The sequence below is a fragment of the Carettochelys insculpta genome, chromosome 31, assembly GCF_033958435.1.
Source record: "Carettochelys insculpta isolate YL-2023 chromosome 31, ASM3395843v1, whole genome shotgun sequence".
NCBI lineage: Eukaryota > Metazoa > Chordata > Testudines > Carettochelyidae > Carettochelys > Carettochelys insculpta.
In genome coordinates, this window is record NC_134167.1 from 7546588 (window position 1) to 7564960 (window position 18373).

The window sequence follows — 18373 nt, forward strand, 5'->3', positions numbered from 1 at the left end:
CAACTGCAGGGTCCTGGAAGGCTGCATCAGCTTGAGGCCTCTTGCCTCAGCTCTTTTGTCACCCCGGCAGATGGATGGGCTTTCCACCCTGACAGAGAGCCAGTTGCCTCCTGCCAAGCCAGGAGGTGGTTCAGCTGGTAGCCTGACTCCAATGATGGACAAACTGGCCTGGCCTGGAGTTGCTATACAGAATTAGATGAAGAATGCCTCCCCTAAAGGAAAACTCCTTGTCCCAGCCAAGGCAGCGGGAAGGACCTTGCCCACTGCCAGGTTTGGACTCTGAGCCAGGGCAGGTCTGGCTGGGGTGTTTACATACTGCTCAAAGGCAGCATCCTCCAGGAGCTGATCCCAAGGTTCCCTGCACCTCACCACAGACCAGCCCTCCAGGGGTATTGGCTGGGTGGCTTCTCCAGGCCCCTGCAGCTCCATGGAGGAGAGGGGCCACGTGGGGTGGAGAGGCGCTGGAATGCGGGGGTGTACATGAGTCCCAGTGGCTCGGCGGGGGTGCTCAGTGGCCCTGAGTGCGGTCAGAGGGGGGAGGCGGGGTGCCCCGAAGGAGGCTCGGGGGACGCGGGGAGGCGGGGTGCGCTCAGAAGGAGCCGCGAGGGGAGCGCATTGGGCCTAAGGGTGAGAGCGGCGCGCGGAGGTGGGGTGCAATAGGGAGCGCAGGAACCGCGGGGCTCGGAGGGGGAGGCGCTCGGTGGCCGGGCGAGCAGGGGGCCTGGCCGGGCCGGGCGCAGGCGGCGCTAGGGCCCCGCAGCCGCGGCTGGCGGAGCAGGGGAGGGACCCGCGGCAGAAACCGCTAGGTCCCATCCAGCGCCGGCGGCCGGACACTTCCCCGCGGCCGGGAGCCGACATGCCGCGGGCAGCGCCGGGCGCGGGGACGCCGCCGGAGGCAGACGGGCGCCGGGCAGGCTCGGGCGCGGCGTGAGGCCGGAGAGCCCCGGGAAGGAGCCGCTCCCCGCGCATGGCTGCGCCGGGCCCCCGGCTCTAGGGTGCCCGCGCCCGCTGCGCCCGGAGCCTCCCCCGCCACGGGGCGGCGTGTGCCCGGCTCGGGGCCGCCGGCGGGATGCGCGGGGCGGCCGCGCTGCTGTGCCTGGCCGCCTGGCTGGGCGCGGGGGGAGCCCGCAGCTGCCCCGCGCCGCTCCCCGGCTGCAAGTGCCTGGGGGAGCGGCCCAAGGGGCTCGGCCCGGCCCCGCCCGGCGCGGCCCGCAGGAGGGTGATCTGCAGCGGCCAGGAGCTGCGGGACCCGCCCGACCCCCGCCTGCTGCCCAACGCCACCTGCACCCTGTGAGTAGCGAGCGAGCGCGCACCCGCCCTCCCGCCTGCCGGCCCCGGCCCGGGCCCCGGCCCCCCTGCGCCCGCCGGGTCCCCCCCGACCTCTGCTGCGGCCCCCGCCTGTTCCCAGCGGCCCCGCCGCACCCCGGCTTCCCGCCCCCGCTTCGCCCCACTGCCCCCCAGCACCCCCGGGCCTCCTCTGCGCCAGTCCCCCAGCGCCACTGTGGGTCCTCTTGTCGGCTCCCCACGCCCCGTGTGATCCCTCTCCGCCAGCCCCCCATGCCACTGCCAGTTCCCCACATAAAATGCTCCCCACGCCCAGGGTGCCCCTTCTGCTTGACTCCCCGTGCCCCTACCTACACCCATCTCTCCTGTCTGCCCTTTGCACCCACGTTGCCCATCTCCCCCAGTACCTACCTGCCCCTTACTCGCCCAGAACGACTTCCCTGCCAGCCCCAATGCCCCCGTCTGCACCCCCTGCCCCCACTCTTTCTGAGCGTGAGAACTGGGCTGGGCTGGGCTGTTTGAGGCCAGGGGCCAGCGCTCCCTGGCCAGTGGGATGGTGTGAACTGCTGTTTGTTTGTTGAGGACTGTCAGTAGGCGCCGCTTCCAAACCACATAATGACTAGGCCAGGCCCCTGCCCACCAGGAGAGGAGCTGAGAGTTCAGGCCTGTGATTGGGACGGTGATGATGACTTGTGGTAGTGGCTGGGAGCCCCAGCCATGGACTAGAGCCCACTTGCAGTGGAGGTGAGGTAAATGGGCCAGGCCTTGTGGGTTGGAATGCAGGCGAGCCTGGCCCACAGCAACCTTGTCTGTCTCTGCTCAGGGGCAGCAGCAACATGTCAGCGGGTGTCCTATGGGTAGGACAGAAAATGCATGGGCAGCAACTCACTGTGTTTTGGTTCTGGTGACTTCCCAGCATGCCACTCTTGGTGCGGGTGTTGTGCCCAGTCTCACAGCCCATGCTCAGGCTACTAGTTCCACTGACTTTATTAGCACTGCTTGCCAGAACTGGGGCTGTCCAGCCTGAGCCCTCTTCTGGTCAGGCCAGTCTTTACGAATGGAAGTGGCCTGATTAGGCAAGGTCACAAGTGTGAAAAGAAAAGCCTCTTTGGGGATCCAATCCTGAGCCCATTGAAGCCAGTGGAAGGAGGCCCGTAGATTTCAGTGGGCCTTGAATTCCCTTCCAAAAGTTCCTGGTGCTGACTTGGCCTGATAATCAGTTTCACTTTGGTTTATAGTAAATTTCACTTCTCTGTTGGCAATGTCTGGAGCTTTACACAGAGAGCTTTTGTTTGAAAACAACTGTTTCCACTGGAAATTACAGCATGTGTCTTAAAATTCCCCTTCACCCCTCCCCCAGTTTCATTTAGCCATGTAAATTTGGGAATGTTTTAAAAGTTCCACCTGTCTTGTCAGCACAGCACTGAATTTTCAGTGTGTTTTGTAAGCACAGAAGAGGTCTCGCAGTTGAAACTTGTCTGAAAATTCCTTGAAACCCCCCCACCATCATTTGAGGCAATGTTTATAATACCTCACACTTCTCTAGATCCTGATTCTGCAAAAGGTTTTGCCCATGTTTAGTTGTACATGCTGGAGGCGGGGTCCATTGAGACTGCCCATGGTCTGGGATGTTAAATGTGTGTGAACCCCTGATCTTGCAAAGGCTTAGGTGTGTGCTTCATTTTATGTATATAGTGAATTGCCCTGTTGAAGTCAATGGCACTTACTGTGCATGAAATCAAGCACTTGCATTGTGTTCATAGGTCTGGGGCCCGGCTGAAAGCATGGGGGCAAACAGTGGGGGGTATTTATAAAGCCAAGCAGCGTTCTTGTTCTGTGTGTTAACTCTAGTTTGGATTTACTTTTGTATCCATGATTTGTTTTTTTTAAAGGTTGCTAGTATTTAGTGATGTGGTACTTATCTGTTTGTTGGGCTTTTTAATAACAGAAAACGTTTTTTGTTTTTACAGCCTTGACATGTGCATGCAGTGGCTGTGTGGCTCATTCAAGTTCAGAAAAGGTGGGGTTATTTTAGCAACCCAGCCTACCTTGTCCTTGTGTCTGACACATTTGGGGGTTCTATTCTTGAAAGTCCATTAATCCTCCCAGCCACACGTCAGCCTGTGCACTAGCATAACGGACATCTCAGCTAAGGTTTTCAAAAGTGAGTAGTGATTTCCTGTGCCCAGCTTGGTTCATTTTAAAAGGCTCTGCTTCTCAGTGTGGGTGTTCAGCACTGTCCGAAAACCAGGTCTCTTTCAGAGATCCTAAGCTGGATCTCTGAAAAATGAAGCATTCCGATTCTCTCATCCTTTTTTATAGTCTTAGCTAGTGCATGCACATACGTGGGGGGGCAGGGAGAGAATAACATTCTGGCAACATGAAAAGCTTCCCACAAAGACAACACTCTAGATGTAACTATGCTAATACAACTGTAAATAGGCACAAAACAATAAAACCAGTGAATTTCATCATTAACAGAGACTTTGTGTGACCAGCTCTCTCCTTCAGTCACTACTATATATAACCTTGGAATTCTGTTAATACATCAGTTCGTTTTGCTCACTTCCTAGAGAGAACTGCTTGTTTGTTTGTTTGTTTTTTCAATTTACATCCCTGCGTCTTCCAAATGGACACCAGGGCCCTGATTGTGGTCCGTCCTTATTCAGTAAAGCGCACCATCACATGCTCTGCTGCCCTGGGGCTTGGATGTGTGTGGCTCAGGGCCTTTACTAGCTGCTGCTGAAAGGCTGTCTAGGGCAGTGTGTCTCAACCTTTTTCTAATAAAATAGCCCTTTAAAAATTATAAGTACCCCCCGTACCTACACTTTCCAGACACACAATATTTTTTCTACCATTGCAAAACATTTGTTTAAACAACTTAATTGTAACTGGTTGGTTGGAAGAAATTGCCTCTGGGCAATGAATTTGCCGTCGTACTTATGATTGTGCAAAAAAGGATAAATAAAAATAATTAGAGGAACATAAAATAAGTCCAATTTTTTAATTCATAAAAAAGGTTGAGAAACACTGCATTAATGTACCCCCTGGAAGAGCTCTGTGTACCCCCAGGGGTACACATACCCCTGGCTGAGAACCACTGATGTAGGGGAAAGAACCCAACCGTGCTGGGTGGTGGGGACTGTGAATGCAGAAAGGGCTTAGTAAAGTCTGTCTTTTGCTGATTTCACGTGACTAGGTGTTACTCATTTTCAGTGCTTTTGGCTCTTGGAGGGAGAAGCTCATTGGCTGATAGGGTTGTGCAGAGGCAGCGTGCAATGCGAAGTAGCAAAGCCTGATTGCTCATACAGTGAACATTAGAGGGGCAGGACTCAAGCTTGACATGAAACTGACAAACCCAGGTAGAAAGCTACAAATCTTCAGTGACCCCAGCCTTTAGTGCCCAGCACTAAACGTGATTTATTCTTAACCTTTTCCAGATGGAAAAATCAAAACCAGAGGCTGTTAGCTGATGAGCAGCCCCTTCAGAGACCGCTGGATTTCGAGGATGTGGTCTTCCGTCAGATTTAATATGGAAAAGCAGGAATTGTCCCTTGAAGGATCCTAGGCATTTTGTGCTTTTCTCTATAGTTGCGCACAGTGCTCCCTTCCCTGTAGTATCTGAGTGCCCTCTGGTCCTTCATTAACCAACGCGATGAACATCCATTTTCTGCTAAAAAAATCATTGCATTTCAACCCAACTGTGTAGGATCTGATGGTGAGGGAAGACCTTTGAGAAAAGCTCTTCAGTAATGACCCAGGAGAGACTCTTTAAATAAAGTAGTAGAGCATCTGATGCTTCTTGGGGAATATCTGAGCGTATTTTGTTTGCTTAGAATACCAACAACACTTGGCTTTTAAAAGCAGGGCCCTAATTCTTGTCTTCTTCAGGTCTGGCCAGAATACAGGAATATGTTAGGCTTGAAAGAAGCAGCCTTCATTCTGGCTAGCTTCTGTGCCCACTTGAGTTAGTCTTGCCAGAAACTGATGTAAGCCACATGGCACAGGGGTGCATGGGCCCAAGCCAGGATGGTATGAGCTAAAACACATGGAGTGGGCTCCCAAACCCACCATGGCTTGCTCGTCTGCCGTTCTGCCTGCCTGTGGAGGTTGGGGGAGACCAGAGTGGAGCTACAGTGGGGAGAATGAATGCCTGTTCCTGACCCACAGCCAGAGCCCTGGTTGTTTGTTTTTGAGTTTCGCCCCCCCACACACACACTTTAAAACCACTAGGGGTGTTTGATAGAACCAAGATCTTTGTGGCTTCAACGTCTCAGCAGTCATGGTTGCTTATTCACCCCTCAAGTGTGGCTTCTTGCTGGTTTTACAATTCTCCCTGCTCCAGCCAGAGGGAAAGCATGGGTAAAATAAGCAGCTGTGGCAGATGAGATCCGGTACATGCAAGAGCCTTTTTTCATATGGATGTGCCCAGGGTTAGAGAGCAACCAACACAGAGGCAGAATCACCATGAAAGGTTGCATCAAGTGTTGCAGGGTTGAATGGCCTCTGCAGATTAAATCCCAGGCTAGGCAGCCTGCAATGCTTTGGAATCTCTTTCCTGAGTGGTGTGGAAGAGAGGATCAGAATCTGCATTTCCCTGACTTCTATAACATGTCCTCATGGAAAGCCTTCAGCTGAAAGAAAATACAGCTTGTTTTCTCTCCATTCAACTCCCCCAGTGGGGAGTGGTGCTTCGCAGAGAGAGGGAAGCAAAGCCAGTGAAATACCAGCAGATGTTTAACTCCAGAAATGAATTCCATGTGGTGGAGTGTCTCTGGCAACGAGGCCTGATGCGCAGAGAACCGGGGATGCTGAGCTCTGGGGATTTTCTGCTTTGCCAATCTATTGAAGTCCTTGGGTTGTGCCCGGAAGGCTCCACACACACTACTGGGACTCCAGGGGAGCCGCATGGTTAAGGGCTTAATCCAGCCAGGCATCCAGCACCCTCCGGTCCAGTGGCACACTGTGGCAGTCGAAGTTGCTCAGTATCTTGTATGGTCGGGTCTTAAATAGGCACAGCTGTATGAGTTCGCCATTCTGCATGTCTTGGCTTCCACCTCTTGGCAAAGCACGTCTGTCACCTGGAGTCAATTTCTAAGGAAATGGAACAGCTGCAGGTATGGGATGTTGTTGGCGCTGGTTAGAGCTTTTGTGCTTTGTTATTGCATTAAAAAAAAAAAAGAGGCAATTTCTCCAGCATGCAGCCGGTAGAAACCAGCCTCTGCTAACACCAGGTTCTGGTGCCTGCAACCTCAGGGTAGGCTCACTCATGTGGAAAGGCAGAGGGGAGATCCGACTGCTAATACCCTAGTGCAGCCTGGATGAATGTTGCCAGTTCACGCTGGTTTGTCTCTCACCTGCCTGGTACCTGTGTGTGTGCGTGCTTACGTGTTGAGAAAGGCCTGGAACTTTAAGAGGGTGCCATAGGAGCTGGTCTGTGGTTTGTTTGGGGACTTTTACAGCTACTCCGGGTGACACAAAGAACCATTATCCAATCTGCCAGCCCTGTGGGTTAGCAATGGAAGAAACCCACTAGGCTTGCCAGGCTGCTTTCCTTGCCTTAGGGAGGGGGCCTGAGAGTTCCCTAAGGTGCAGTCTTCCTGCTCAGCTCACTTATTTTAAAGTGCCCCAGCTGTGGTTTTCCCAGCCCTTTTCTAGGGAAACCGCTTGTCTGCTCAGGAGAGTCCACACCTGTGTTCCAAGTGCAAACGTTGGTCCCTTTGGAAATCAACATCTGGCTTCCCAGTCTGGCTCCTGCCTGTAAGATTCCAGGTTGGTGAACCCAGTTGCTCTCTCTGCTCCTGGCATTTTGGGGAAGATGGTGGTGAAGATGTACCGGAAGAATCTTTGAGGGTTTTGTCACTGACATCGCTCACATGGCCCCTAAGCATCTACCTCAGCTGTGGGCCTGAGCAACTGAACTTGAGATTGATACGTGTGTATCCAGCACTGGGCTTCTCATGGCACCTCTTTAGCAGCCCCAGTTTATGGCGTGAATGCCACTGCTCTGTTAGAAAGTCCAGCACAGCCATCCATGCCTTGCATCGTCTCTCCTGGAGGGCGTGGGTGAGGAGTGAACACAGTTCTCTCTCCTGCCGCTTCTGATGTTCATCCCAAGACACTGCAAGGGGATGGGCCCCTTTCAAACGTGTATTAACAAGCTTTTAATTCTCACCCCTCCAGATGACCTCTGTGCTAATAGTCTAATGGAAAAAGCACTGTATTCCTAACAAGACCCAGATAGCCGTGTTAGGCCATGGCCAACCCTGCTGTCACACACGCAAACCTCTTCCAGATGTGGAATTCTAAAGCCGGCCTCATTTCTGCGCACAGCTTGATTGCACCAAAATTACATATTGTCTGGGGGAGTATAGGGTTTCGACTGATGACCAATTTCCAGTTCTACTTGAACTCCCTTTGCTGAGTCCTGTTGATCCTGGGCCTGGCAGATGGTTTCTTTCTGAAACCCCTTTTGCCCTCTTACTTGTTATTTATTGGGCTGCAGTGGTGGCAGCTTCCCTCCCCCGTTTTGAAAAACTCCTCTCCCGAAGGCAGAGACTCGGGTGGCTCTCATGCTGATTTAATCATGGCCAGGCAAGGGAACCAGGCCTAAGAAGACAGTGAGTTACAGCATGTGGATACGGGAGGACTTCTGCCTTGGCCTGCGGAGTGTAATGGGGACCAGTCTGTGGAACAAGCCAAAGCAGTTAGGCGCCTTTGAGGTGGGCCTGAGGAACACTACTTTCTAGAGGATGAGTACTGTCTGTGTATTTGAACTAGCTTCTATTTTATTAGCAAATGCCTTGGCCAGCACCTACTGTGAATCCTTTCTGAGAAACTTATTGGCCCCTCAAAGTTGTCACCTCGCCCCTAGAGTCTTCCTGATTGAGATGGGGTGACTGAGCAGCTCTGATCCCTTGGTCAGAAGAAGGCACACTGGACTATGTGGACAATTGGTCTGACCCAGTATGGCCATTCTCAGGTTCTTAACAAGTTCCTTGTGTGATCTAGGGGAGTTCATTAGCCTCTGTGTGCCTCAGCTTCTGCCCTGTAGAATGGGGAATGTAGCCATGCTCTGCCTCACTGTGGTGTTGTAAGTATAAATACACCGTGTTATCAGATAAATATGAAAGACAGAAGGCTTCACCAAGGTAGCTCAGCACTGCTTGTCTTGTTCTGCCGATAGGGAGGCAAAAGACTCACCCATGGACCATTGGGTCGGTGGCAGAGCTTGGAAGAGAGTGATGGGCGGGTGCCCAGTGGAAAGGTCCCCTCCCATCCCAGCGTAGGAAGGAGGTTGACTTTCGCTTCAGAGCTGCTGCTAGCTGTGGCAGAGCAGGTGGCAGGAGTTGCCCGCAGGGCTGAACAATGCCCGTGTTCTGCAGAAACTGTAGGGCTCTGTTGGCTTGTAGCCCAGATCCTCCCGGGAGCCTGGTGGGTGCGTTCTCCTTTACAGCAGGGAGCTGGTGGTGTGACTCTGTCAGGGTCTGGGTGTAGGGGAATGCCAACAGGCCTCACCTCATGGTGCAGCAGCCAGGCTGTTGACTAGGAAGGGCCAACAAAATGGGCCCTTTCTGGCTAGCAAAGGGCTATTGCTGCTGCTGGTTCGAGAGGTTGATGGCACCTAAACAGGCTGAAAAAGGGAGGCTGTAGGGGGTCAAACAGCCCCTCTCTCTGCACCAGCCATCAGTCTGCCCACCTCCCCCAGAGCCTGAGTTGATGGTTTCCAGGTTTCTTGAGCCAAGGTGCCACATATTCGGCTTCTGAGGTGTGAGCCCTGGTCCCCCAGGAGGAAACTGGACCAGCAAATCCTCACCTGCCCCTTGGGGTGTGGCCTCGTTGGGGAGGAGCCCTGTGCTAGCTCTGCTGGAAGGCTGGTCTCTCAGCATGCCCCAGACAGAGGGCCAGTGTGAGACCAGGAATGAGACCCTCTCCATGCAGCTGACCCAGTCATGCTGGGGTCCAGGAGAGTTCCTCTAGTGGCCATCCGTAGGCTGAGGAGGGTGTTTCTCCTCCAGCACAGAGCCAGGTGGTGCTTGCAGCTAATGACACTCATTCCAATCAGCACAGAGAGACCATGGAAGGTCCTATTGATATTCCCAAGGGGATTCGCCAAGTGCCTGGGCTTGTTTACACTGTAGGAGCTGGGCAGCTGCCAGTGCAGTTCTTAGTGGCTCAGTTACGGGCAGGGCCAGCAATCAGGCCCCCACTTCCCAGGCACTGGGGCTGCTTCTTCCCCCTTGGGTCTGGTTGCAGCCGTGCAGAGGGGCTGCTGCAGAACATGCAACGGGATTCTTGCTCCCTAACACAAGAGGCAGGTACACATGCTGTGGCAGCTGCTGGGTCGCTCTTGTTCTGTGTCTGTCTGAAATCCCCCTGGCTGTAATCTGTGCGATCCCAAGGCTGGGTTTAAAGGGGGAGCCGGCTCCCTTCCACTCCAGCAGCATCTCACATCTGTTCCTGGCCCACTCAACTGAGCCAATGCTGCTGCTGCTTCCCAGTCTCTTGCAGCTGTACCCACGCAGGTCCTGCTACATCTGCTGCAGTCACTGTGCATGGCTCCTTGCCCCCAGGTGTGATCCAGGCTGGTTAGGGCAGAGCCTATGGGCTGCAGGGGCTCAGTAGCGAAGGAGTAAGGGTTGTGCAAAGCTTGTCCTCTTGGGCTGTCCCAGGGCTTCACCACGAGAGGGGATTGAGCTATGGAGGTACAGTCATCTCCCCATAAGCAGCCCCACCGAGTCTTGTGATATTTGGTAGCATTTCTTAAAGCCCAACCTGCTGGAGTCAGGTGATTATATGAGATCTCTCCTCTCTCTCTCTCTCTCTCATTAAAAGTAACTTTTCCAGCTTTTCTCCACAACCAAGAAAGCCAAAAAGGTGAATCCTGAAGGCAAATCAGATCCCAATCTGTATTGGTTTAAACAAATCTCCTGGTTGTTAAGCCAGTCTCCTGATTGTTTTGGCAATACTGGACACCTCACGGCAGCATGCCAGTTCTCTGCGGGTGTAGGGAGCCCTCTTCCCCGATGTGTTGTGGTAGTCTCACTGCCTGCACCGGGCTGGCCATTTCACACTCTCCCTGGGATTTATTTTTCCTGTTCTAACAAAGGCAAAAGCGTTGGAACAATAATTTGCAGCCCTGCATTGACGTGAGCCTCCAGGCAACACCCTGGGCATGTTGCAACAAAGGAAAGAGCCCCTGAACATATGAAAACAAAGTAGAGAGCTGGCTGGGAGGTGAGGTCAGGGGCTGTCATTGCTGCAGCCTCTGCCCTCTTTGGTCATGCTCTGGTTCCCTGTAAACCCAGCACCTGGGCGGCCATCCAAGAAATTCAGGCACTGCCCAGCTGATTGGCAGAGCACCTAGAACCGGCAGCATGTGTTTCTATTGGTGGTGCACCTCCACACATACTTTGGTGCACATAACAAAATTTATTCTGCCCATGGATGGAAAAATTAGAGGGAGCACTAGGTGGGAGCCTGGAATTATTTGTTTGCCCTTGTTCACAATAAGGGAAATGTGTTTTTACTGCTGGCTCATTGGAATGGGGACTGAGAGAGGGATGCGGAAGTCTTTTGGCATTGGGTTCAAGTGTAAACCCAGGTGAGCTGTGGCTGCTGAGATGGATTTAGTGCCTTTCCATCCACTTGGGATGGTAACCTGCAGTTGACAGTGATGGCCCATTTCTGCAGAGAAAGACTCAGGAAGGAATGTACCCTGGAGACAAGGCTCCCTTCTGGCCCACTAGCAGAGATCATCCATCCCAGAGGCAGTGTGCTCGGGCACCACTGATGCTGCCTGTGGGCATAATCTGGCACCTTCCATCCCAGCGGAACCTGCTTTTAGACACGCTGGGGTGAACCAACGAGTTCCCCGTTCCCCCTCTCCCGTGGCTCTGGAGCCATGTGCTTTAAATTAATGCACTTAGGAGGCACAGCATAAACCCTCCCCCTCTCTCCGTGCGCTCCGATCCGATTGCACGTCCCCATCCCGCCGCCCGCGCTCTGACCGAGGGGGGGCTAGTCTCTTGCTGCCTCCCTTTTTGGTGGGCTCTGGAGGAAGTTTATTGTTCTAGCGGCCCCGTTGCTGGAGCCGCTGTTTATCCAACTGGGTTCCAACACGCTTGGGAAAACAACCTTGTTGTTTTCGGGATTTGGCTCTTTCGAGATGGAAAAAAAAAATCCCACAGTGTTGACCCTCAGCTGTGACTCTGCTGAGCTGCGGCGGGACTCAGCACCCAGCAATTAAGTGCTATTAACTTCAAACCGTTGGACGCTCTGGGAGACTCTGCACAGCAGGTTTTTGACACAACCCAAACACGCTCTGCATTAGGGGGCGTCCAGGGTTGGACAAAAGCTGAACTTCTCTGGGCTCACAGGAATCCCCGATGGCTGCAACATCTGTGTCTGTAGCTCCTTGCTGTGACTCTCCTTGTCTGCCCACTGCCCCGAGCCTGCCTGCCACTGGGCCGCCATCAGTTATTTCCATTTGACTCAGTGCTTTAATGCCTAATCCACGCATTGTCCAAAGAGGCTTTTCCAGCCCTCGCTCAATTAGCCAATTAAACCATAGTGTGTAGCAGCAGCAGGTTCCCACCAGGGTGGGGCGGGAGGAGGGGAGCGAGAAGCCATCCCACCTGACTGCTGTGTTAAATGCTAAATCTTGTCATGCTTGTGGGGATTTTTAGGTATTAGTGACACTGCACGAGAGCCAAGAGGCCCAGTGGAGGTCTCAGCCCCCTTGTGCTGGGCCCTGAACAGACATGGAGAAAGTTCCTGATATGAAGAGTTTACCATCTGAATGCACAAGGCCAAAGCAGGGTGGGGGGGAAACTGAGGCACAGAGGGCTGCGCCTGGCCCACAGTTGCACAGCAGCTGAGTGGCTGAGCTGGGGACAGAGTACTGGGCTCCTGACACCCAGCCCGGTCCCCTGCCCACTGGGTACAGGCCACCACTCATGCTAGGGGGCTGGCTTGGCTCCTCAGGTTGTCCAGCATTGGGGCAGCTGGAGCTGCAGTGCCTCCCTTGCGATGCAGCTCTGTCTGCAGGCTCCCAAGGGTTAATATTTTCCATCCCTTCTGAGCAGAGAAGCCTTGTCCTTTCCTGCTCCCTTTGCCCAGTAGATTAAAGTGCAAAGGTGGTGAGTAGAAGGCCTTGTCGGCTGGCATCTTGGGAGTTAACCTTTGGTTAGGTAGGTGCCTGCACTCCCTGCTGTGAGGGTCCCCATCTCATCCTGGGACAAAGCAGGACCCTGCTCTGGAGAAACTGCTTTCATGGTCTGCCAAGCCATGGTGTGAGAATGTGAAGAGCAGATGCAGCCAGCTGGGAGGAGAAGGGCTCTGAGACCGCTTGGGCAGGGAAGAGGGGGAGGGAGTTACTTCCCTTGCTGAACCTTCCAGGATGTGTCACTCTCTGAAGTCTCCCCTGCCAAGACCCATGTCCCTCCTCAGCTTGCTATGGAGTCTTAGTGCCTTGTGGTTATCCACAGCCTGCATCTCGCCCTCCCCATCCCATCCCAGCTCGGAGAGGGGATGCTGCTGACCCGGCCAGGAGGCTGTGGAAGCAGCTGTTGTTGGTCCCAGCCCCTGCACAGCTTCCCCAAAGACTCTTCCTCTCTCCTGCTCTCTGCTTCATTTCAGAGCCAAACCTGGGTGAGGGGGGAGTCCTTCCTAAGTAAATAAACAACAGAAAGAGCCAGTAACAGGAAACAGTCTGGGAGGAGAAAGCAGGAGGCCTGTAAATGGAGGCCCTGCAGCCATGCATACAAAGCCTGGATTCATTTTTCATCAGCACTGAATTCTGCAGGGTGTGGGCTGGCCTGGGACTCTCTCCATCCCCTCACCCCGTCCTTCCCTACCTGCCAGGGAAAGCAGAGCCCCTCCCCCCCCCCCCAGGGCAGCTGCTACATGTCACCAGAGTGCTGGCTGTAGGCTCATGGGGGTCCCTGCCAATGCGCTGGCTAAGTTTTTCCACTTGAGGGTGGAATAAATTTTGTTGTGTGCGCCAAGCCATATGCGGATGTGTACCACCAGTAGAAATACATGCTCCTGGCTGTGAACGCTTCGCTGATCAGCTGGATGACACCTGAATCTCTCCTGGGTGGCTGTCCAAGCGCTCAGCTTACAGGGATTGCTGATCCATGCTCCAGTCTCTGATAACTGCCTGGTGGATCTGTGTAAGGGCTTGTGTCTATCTGGTCTCCCATGTCCTGGCAGAGACAAGCCAGTGAGAAGGGGGCAAGGCAGAAGGGAGCAGGCTGGTCTTCCCCACAAGCCTGGGTGCCCTTACTGCATTCTGCCTGGTGATCCAGGCCCGACCTCTTCATGGTAAAGCTTTTTTGCTTAGAGGTAGGGATAGATGAAGAGGGGCACATCCAAAGTGTAGCAAAATGAGTCTCTTGAAGGGGGCATGCTGGGCATGCTCAGGCATTTCCACTACACTGGGATGGAGGCAGTGGTCTCTTTGGGCACAAGGGTCTGGGGAGCTGGGCAGGTCTGGAGCAAAGTGACAGAGTGATTCTGCACTGAAGGCCCTGGGCAGGACTCAGGAGATGGGGCTGAGTTCTGAGCTCTGCCACAGACTCCTTGCAGGGCCTTGGTCAAGTCATTTTGGGTAGAATTTTCACATGTGCCCCAGTGAGTTAGGAGCCCAGCCATGCCACAGAAAGATCTGCCCCTAGGCATCCCACCTGGACCTCAGGTCCCTGTCTGCTGTTGGGAGGGCGGTTCATGGGATAGACTGAGCAGCATTCTCTGGCTTTGTTCTGCAGCCACGCAGACCGGCTGATTACAGCCATGCTTTCTGGCCTGAAGTCTGTCCATCGGGAAGCATACGAGGCTTCACTGCCAGGCCGAATTCCAAGTCCACCGCTGCCTCTGGCAGACTGGTGGCTTTGTGGGGAGAGATTCCCATTGTGTCAATGCAATGGAATCCCCTGACCACACAGCCTCACAGGTCTAGCCTGGAGGCCTTGCTCACTTCCTGCCCACTCAGTCTGCAAACCAAAGGTGCAATTCCCCCCGCACTCCAGAGATGCATCCCAGCTGGCCCTGGAGAGAGAGACAGCCTGTCAGGCCAGTGGCAGGGCCTGGCTCTGCGCAGCCTGGTAGAGATCCCTGCTGCTTACATGCCTGTGGGGCTGTGTAACTCAGCTCCCAGACACCCTGTGTGGATACATGTAAATGTGTGTACAATCCATGTATTTAAGGCATGTGTGCATTACACGGACAGAGGATGATGAGACCAGTGAACCCAGATTAACTCCTCTGGCTACACAGGATTTCATCTGCACTGACACCAGGGTCACAGAGTGCACAGGTTGTCCCGTTGTTTGTGCTGTTGGCACCGCTGCCTCTCATGGCTTGGTCGCCTGCTGTTCGTTGCTGGAGGTTTGAGGGGTTGAGCTTTAGTGCTGGTTTCTGGCTGCAGCGTGGCGGTGAAAGACCCTTTATGCTAGTTGGGTGTAACGTGGATCGTCCCCTCGGTCAGGCTGGGAAGGCCAAGAGAACCCTGCTCTCTGTGCAGCTTCCTTGGGAACAGCCCAAACATGAAGTCTTTGTGGTGTGCTTATAGGAGGGGGTGTGAAAGATTTGGGATATGCATTAGATGTGGAGAAATTGGAGAGGGTCCAGAGAAGGGCAACAAAAATGGTTAAAGGTCTAGAAACCCTGACCTCCAAGGGAAGACTGAAAGAACTGGGTTTGTTTAGTTTGGAAAAGAGAAGGCTGAGACGGGACTTGGTAGCAGCTTTCAAGAATGGGTTGCACCTCCAAAAAGTGGCATTCTCTCGTCCAGCAGAAGGAGGGATGCTCCTGGACCAGAGAGCTGAGGCAGGATGGCAGCAAGCCTGGGTTGGAAGCAGTGTCCCATGTAGAACACCATGGCCAGACTGCCTATTTGCCCCCGCAGCCCACTCCCTTCCCACACGGGGGACTGGGCTGGAATGCCAGCTTGCCGCAGCAGCACAGCCCCCTTCAGAGCACCAGTTGTGGCTTGCTGCGGCAGCCCCAGGTGGGGGACTGGAACATTGGCTTGCTGCAGCAGCCCCCCACCGGAAACCAGGGAAGGGAAACTGGGGGTGTGGGCGGTGCAGGGCAGAGAACTGGGGGTGTAGGACCCGGTGGGGGTCCTGTTGACCAGCTGGAGGCATCCTGGAGCAGTTCAGAGCAGGGGCTGCACTTCGCAGGCAGCAGCTCCCTGGAGATGGCATGGTGGAGGCTGCAGTGACCGGGCTTCATCTTCCCGGGGCTGTCTATGGCAGGGACCTCGCTGCGCAGGGTCAGGCGGGAAGCTTACTTCCACCCCGACCCCTGCTGGCCCAATGGGATCACAGCTGCCTCAGTCCTCATCTCTGGCCCCTTGCTGCCCTCCTGCAGTCATTGAGTAATACAACTGTCCTTGCTAGCTGCCTTTCTGCATTGTGAAAAACTGTCGCATTCCAGGCACATCCCTTCGTCTTAGTACAAACAAACCTGTGCTTTGCTCTTTGTTATGCTAGGAGGAAGCTGCATACCGAATGGTGTAGATAGTGGTCGGTCCTGCTGTCGGGGCAGGGGACTGGACTCGATGGCCTCTCGAGGCCCCTTCGGGTCCTAGTGTTCTATGATTCTATGAATTTGGTGGTCCTAGCGCTTACCATTTGGGTGGAGATCTTGAACAAATTGACGGACAGACAGACTCACATACAAACTTTCTTAAATATATGATAGATTTACATTTTTGTGCAGGGGGAGGTGTTAAAATCTTGTTTTGATGGAGGAAGCCTCTTCCTCTTTTTTGCATTGTTTTCATCCATGTTTAAAGAGATTTCAAAAAACACCTGGGGGAGGGGTTCGTATGCAAATTTTCATTTTGGCCCAAGAAGAATTTTAATTTGCTCTAAAACTGAGCCCATCTGGAGAATAAATCTGCCCCCCTCCCACACAGATGGGAATGAAATGGAAAGATTCAGTGGCAAGTCCATCTCCTGAGGATGGTTGGGGTTTTCGCTCATTACAGAGGTGGTACTTCATTCCTGTTAGCTTTTAAAACCTTGTTTTATTTTGGTAGTTTCCCTTTTAAACATGCACCACCACGACGTCAGTTTCACGAAAATCCAGCCCTGAGCAGCAGATGTTCAGAAGTTCTTCTCTGGCTAGAGAGTAGAGGGTTATTTTATATGGGCTCAGAGCTTTGGGCTCTGCTAAGACATGGCTGGGCTTACCTCTCTCTAATGCAGGAAGCAGGATCTTGGTCATTACTCATCTGGCCCCTTATGTGCAGTCTCTTTTGCTACTTGACTCTCTGGCCTCATAAGTGGTCCCCTGGTGGATTTATTTTTTGCCAGAGGAAGCACAGCTGATAGCAGGAATGTTATCTGGGACGTGGCAGTGGAGCACCCAGCCCAGATGTAGGCTGGGGAGGAGGGGAGAGAATGACACACAGCTAGCAAAGGACCTTGCTCATCAGCAGATGCCCTTGCACAAAGGGCACTGACACTTGTGGAAAGTTAAGGAGCATCTTCCTTACAGGTCTGTGCATTCTCCTTCCATCCCTCACTGCATGCCTCTGCTCCCACTTCACAGCTGGTCCAAGGCTGACCTCAATACTTGCAAAACCCTCGCTGCGGTTGTCACAGATACACAGGGTCTGTGATATGCCCCATCTTTCACACCATCCCTTGAGCTTACCAGAGCCCCAAGAGGTGCCATGCTTCCCCGAGGGCAGGCCAAGCAGCCTCCCCACCTCCAAGATGGAGCCCCAGGCCCCAGCACTTGTACTTCATGCTGTGAGTGATCTCCAGTGAGTCCAATGGAGAGAAACTCTGGCTCGGAGACTTGAATCCTCCCCAGGGACTGATGCTCCTCAGCAGGCATTTGCTGCAGCACCAGCCTGCTTTCCAGAACAGAGCAGGGTTTAATAGTCAACTGGAACGTGACACGGAGATGTCCTCAGGTTAGCAGAGAGAAGCAAACGGTGAGATGTAATACATGCAGTCAGCCAGGGAAGGGACTAGAGCATCCCCTTGCGGTTCTTAGTCGGTCCCAGGTGAGAGCTCTTAACCCAGTCACCTAGCACCTTTCGGGTCACATCAAACTCCTGCAGACCCATGCTCTGTTCACAGGCTCCATCTGCCAGAGATCCCTGTGGACAGGCGTCAGTTGTTCAGACGCTGGAGTTCCATAATACAGCACTCCTGCCCTTCTGCTCTGCCCCAGTTGCTGCTCAGTGCCGTGCAGAGGGAAACCAAGGCACTCACAGGAATCACAAAATTATTGCAGATCGCTGTTTCCCTGTAAGCTGAGTGCTTGGGTGGCCACCCAGGAGAGATTCAAATGTGGCCGAGTTGCTTAGCAGAGCACCCACAGCGGGCAGCCTGTGTTTCTACTGGTGGTGCATGTCTGCACATGCCTCAGTTCATGTAACTACATTTATTCTGCCAGGGATGGAAAAAAATTAGAGGGAACATTTTTGCAGATTTCCCCTTTGTCAGAATGGTCCAGTCCTCAGTGTTTTCCCCTTTGCCCCTTCCCTGCTCCACAGGGTGCAAGGCAAGGCGTGCTCTGATACAGTGCCAGCCTGCATCCTGTGCCTTGCTGATCTACTAGCAGGGGTTTCTCTTTCCAGCACCCTCTGCTGCTGCCTTGCTCACCTGGTCCGGACCTCAGGGGCTGCCACTGCCCAAGGCAAGATCTGAGCTGGGGCGGGGGTGCAGGGATGTCTTCCAGCACAGCAGGTCCTGCTCCTCATGGAGGAGAAAGCCCCTTTGTATAACTGACAGCCCATATTTGCTAAGAGCCAAGGGAATTGATCACATCTGCCTGGAGACCTTGTGCCGAATTAAGGAGGAGGTGGAAGTTTCGCAATTCAGGAACTGTTAGTTACAAACGGGTGTTTTTTGAGAGGGTGGTTTAGTAGTTACAGCAATAGATTGGTGGCCAGGACTCCTGGGTTCTTAGTGGGGGAAGGAAGTGTGGCTTAATTGTTAGAGCTTATTGTTGGTCAGGACTCCAGAGTACCTTTCCTGCTCACTGGGTGTGGGTGTGGTCTGATGATTACACTAACAGCAGTCAGTGCTTCTGGGTTCTGTTACATACTGGTGTGTGTCAC

At 53.7% G+C, this 18373-nt stretch overlaps 1 protein-coding gene across 1 annotated transcript in view; it reads left to right on the top strand.

Annotated features, from left to right (window-relative positions):
- Nucleotides 1-796: 796 nt before the first annotated feature.
- The window catches only part of ADGRA2 (adhesion G protein-coupled receptor A2), an 89671-nt gene continuing 72094 nt past the window's right edge, over nt 797-18373 (top strand). The window contains exon 1 of the mRNA XM_074982012.1: nt 797-1290. Coding sequence (XP_074838113.1) covers nt 1070-1290 — 221 coding nt within the window. The 5' untranslated portion in view covers nt 797-1069. The remainder of the gene's footprint in view (nt 1291-18373) is intronic.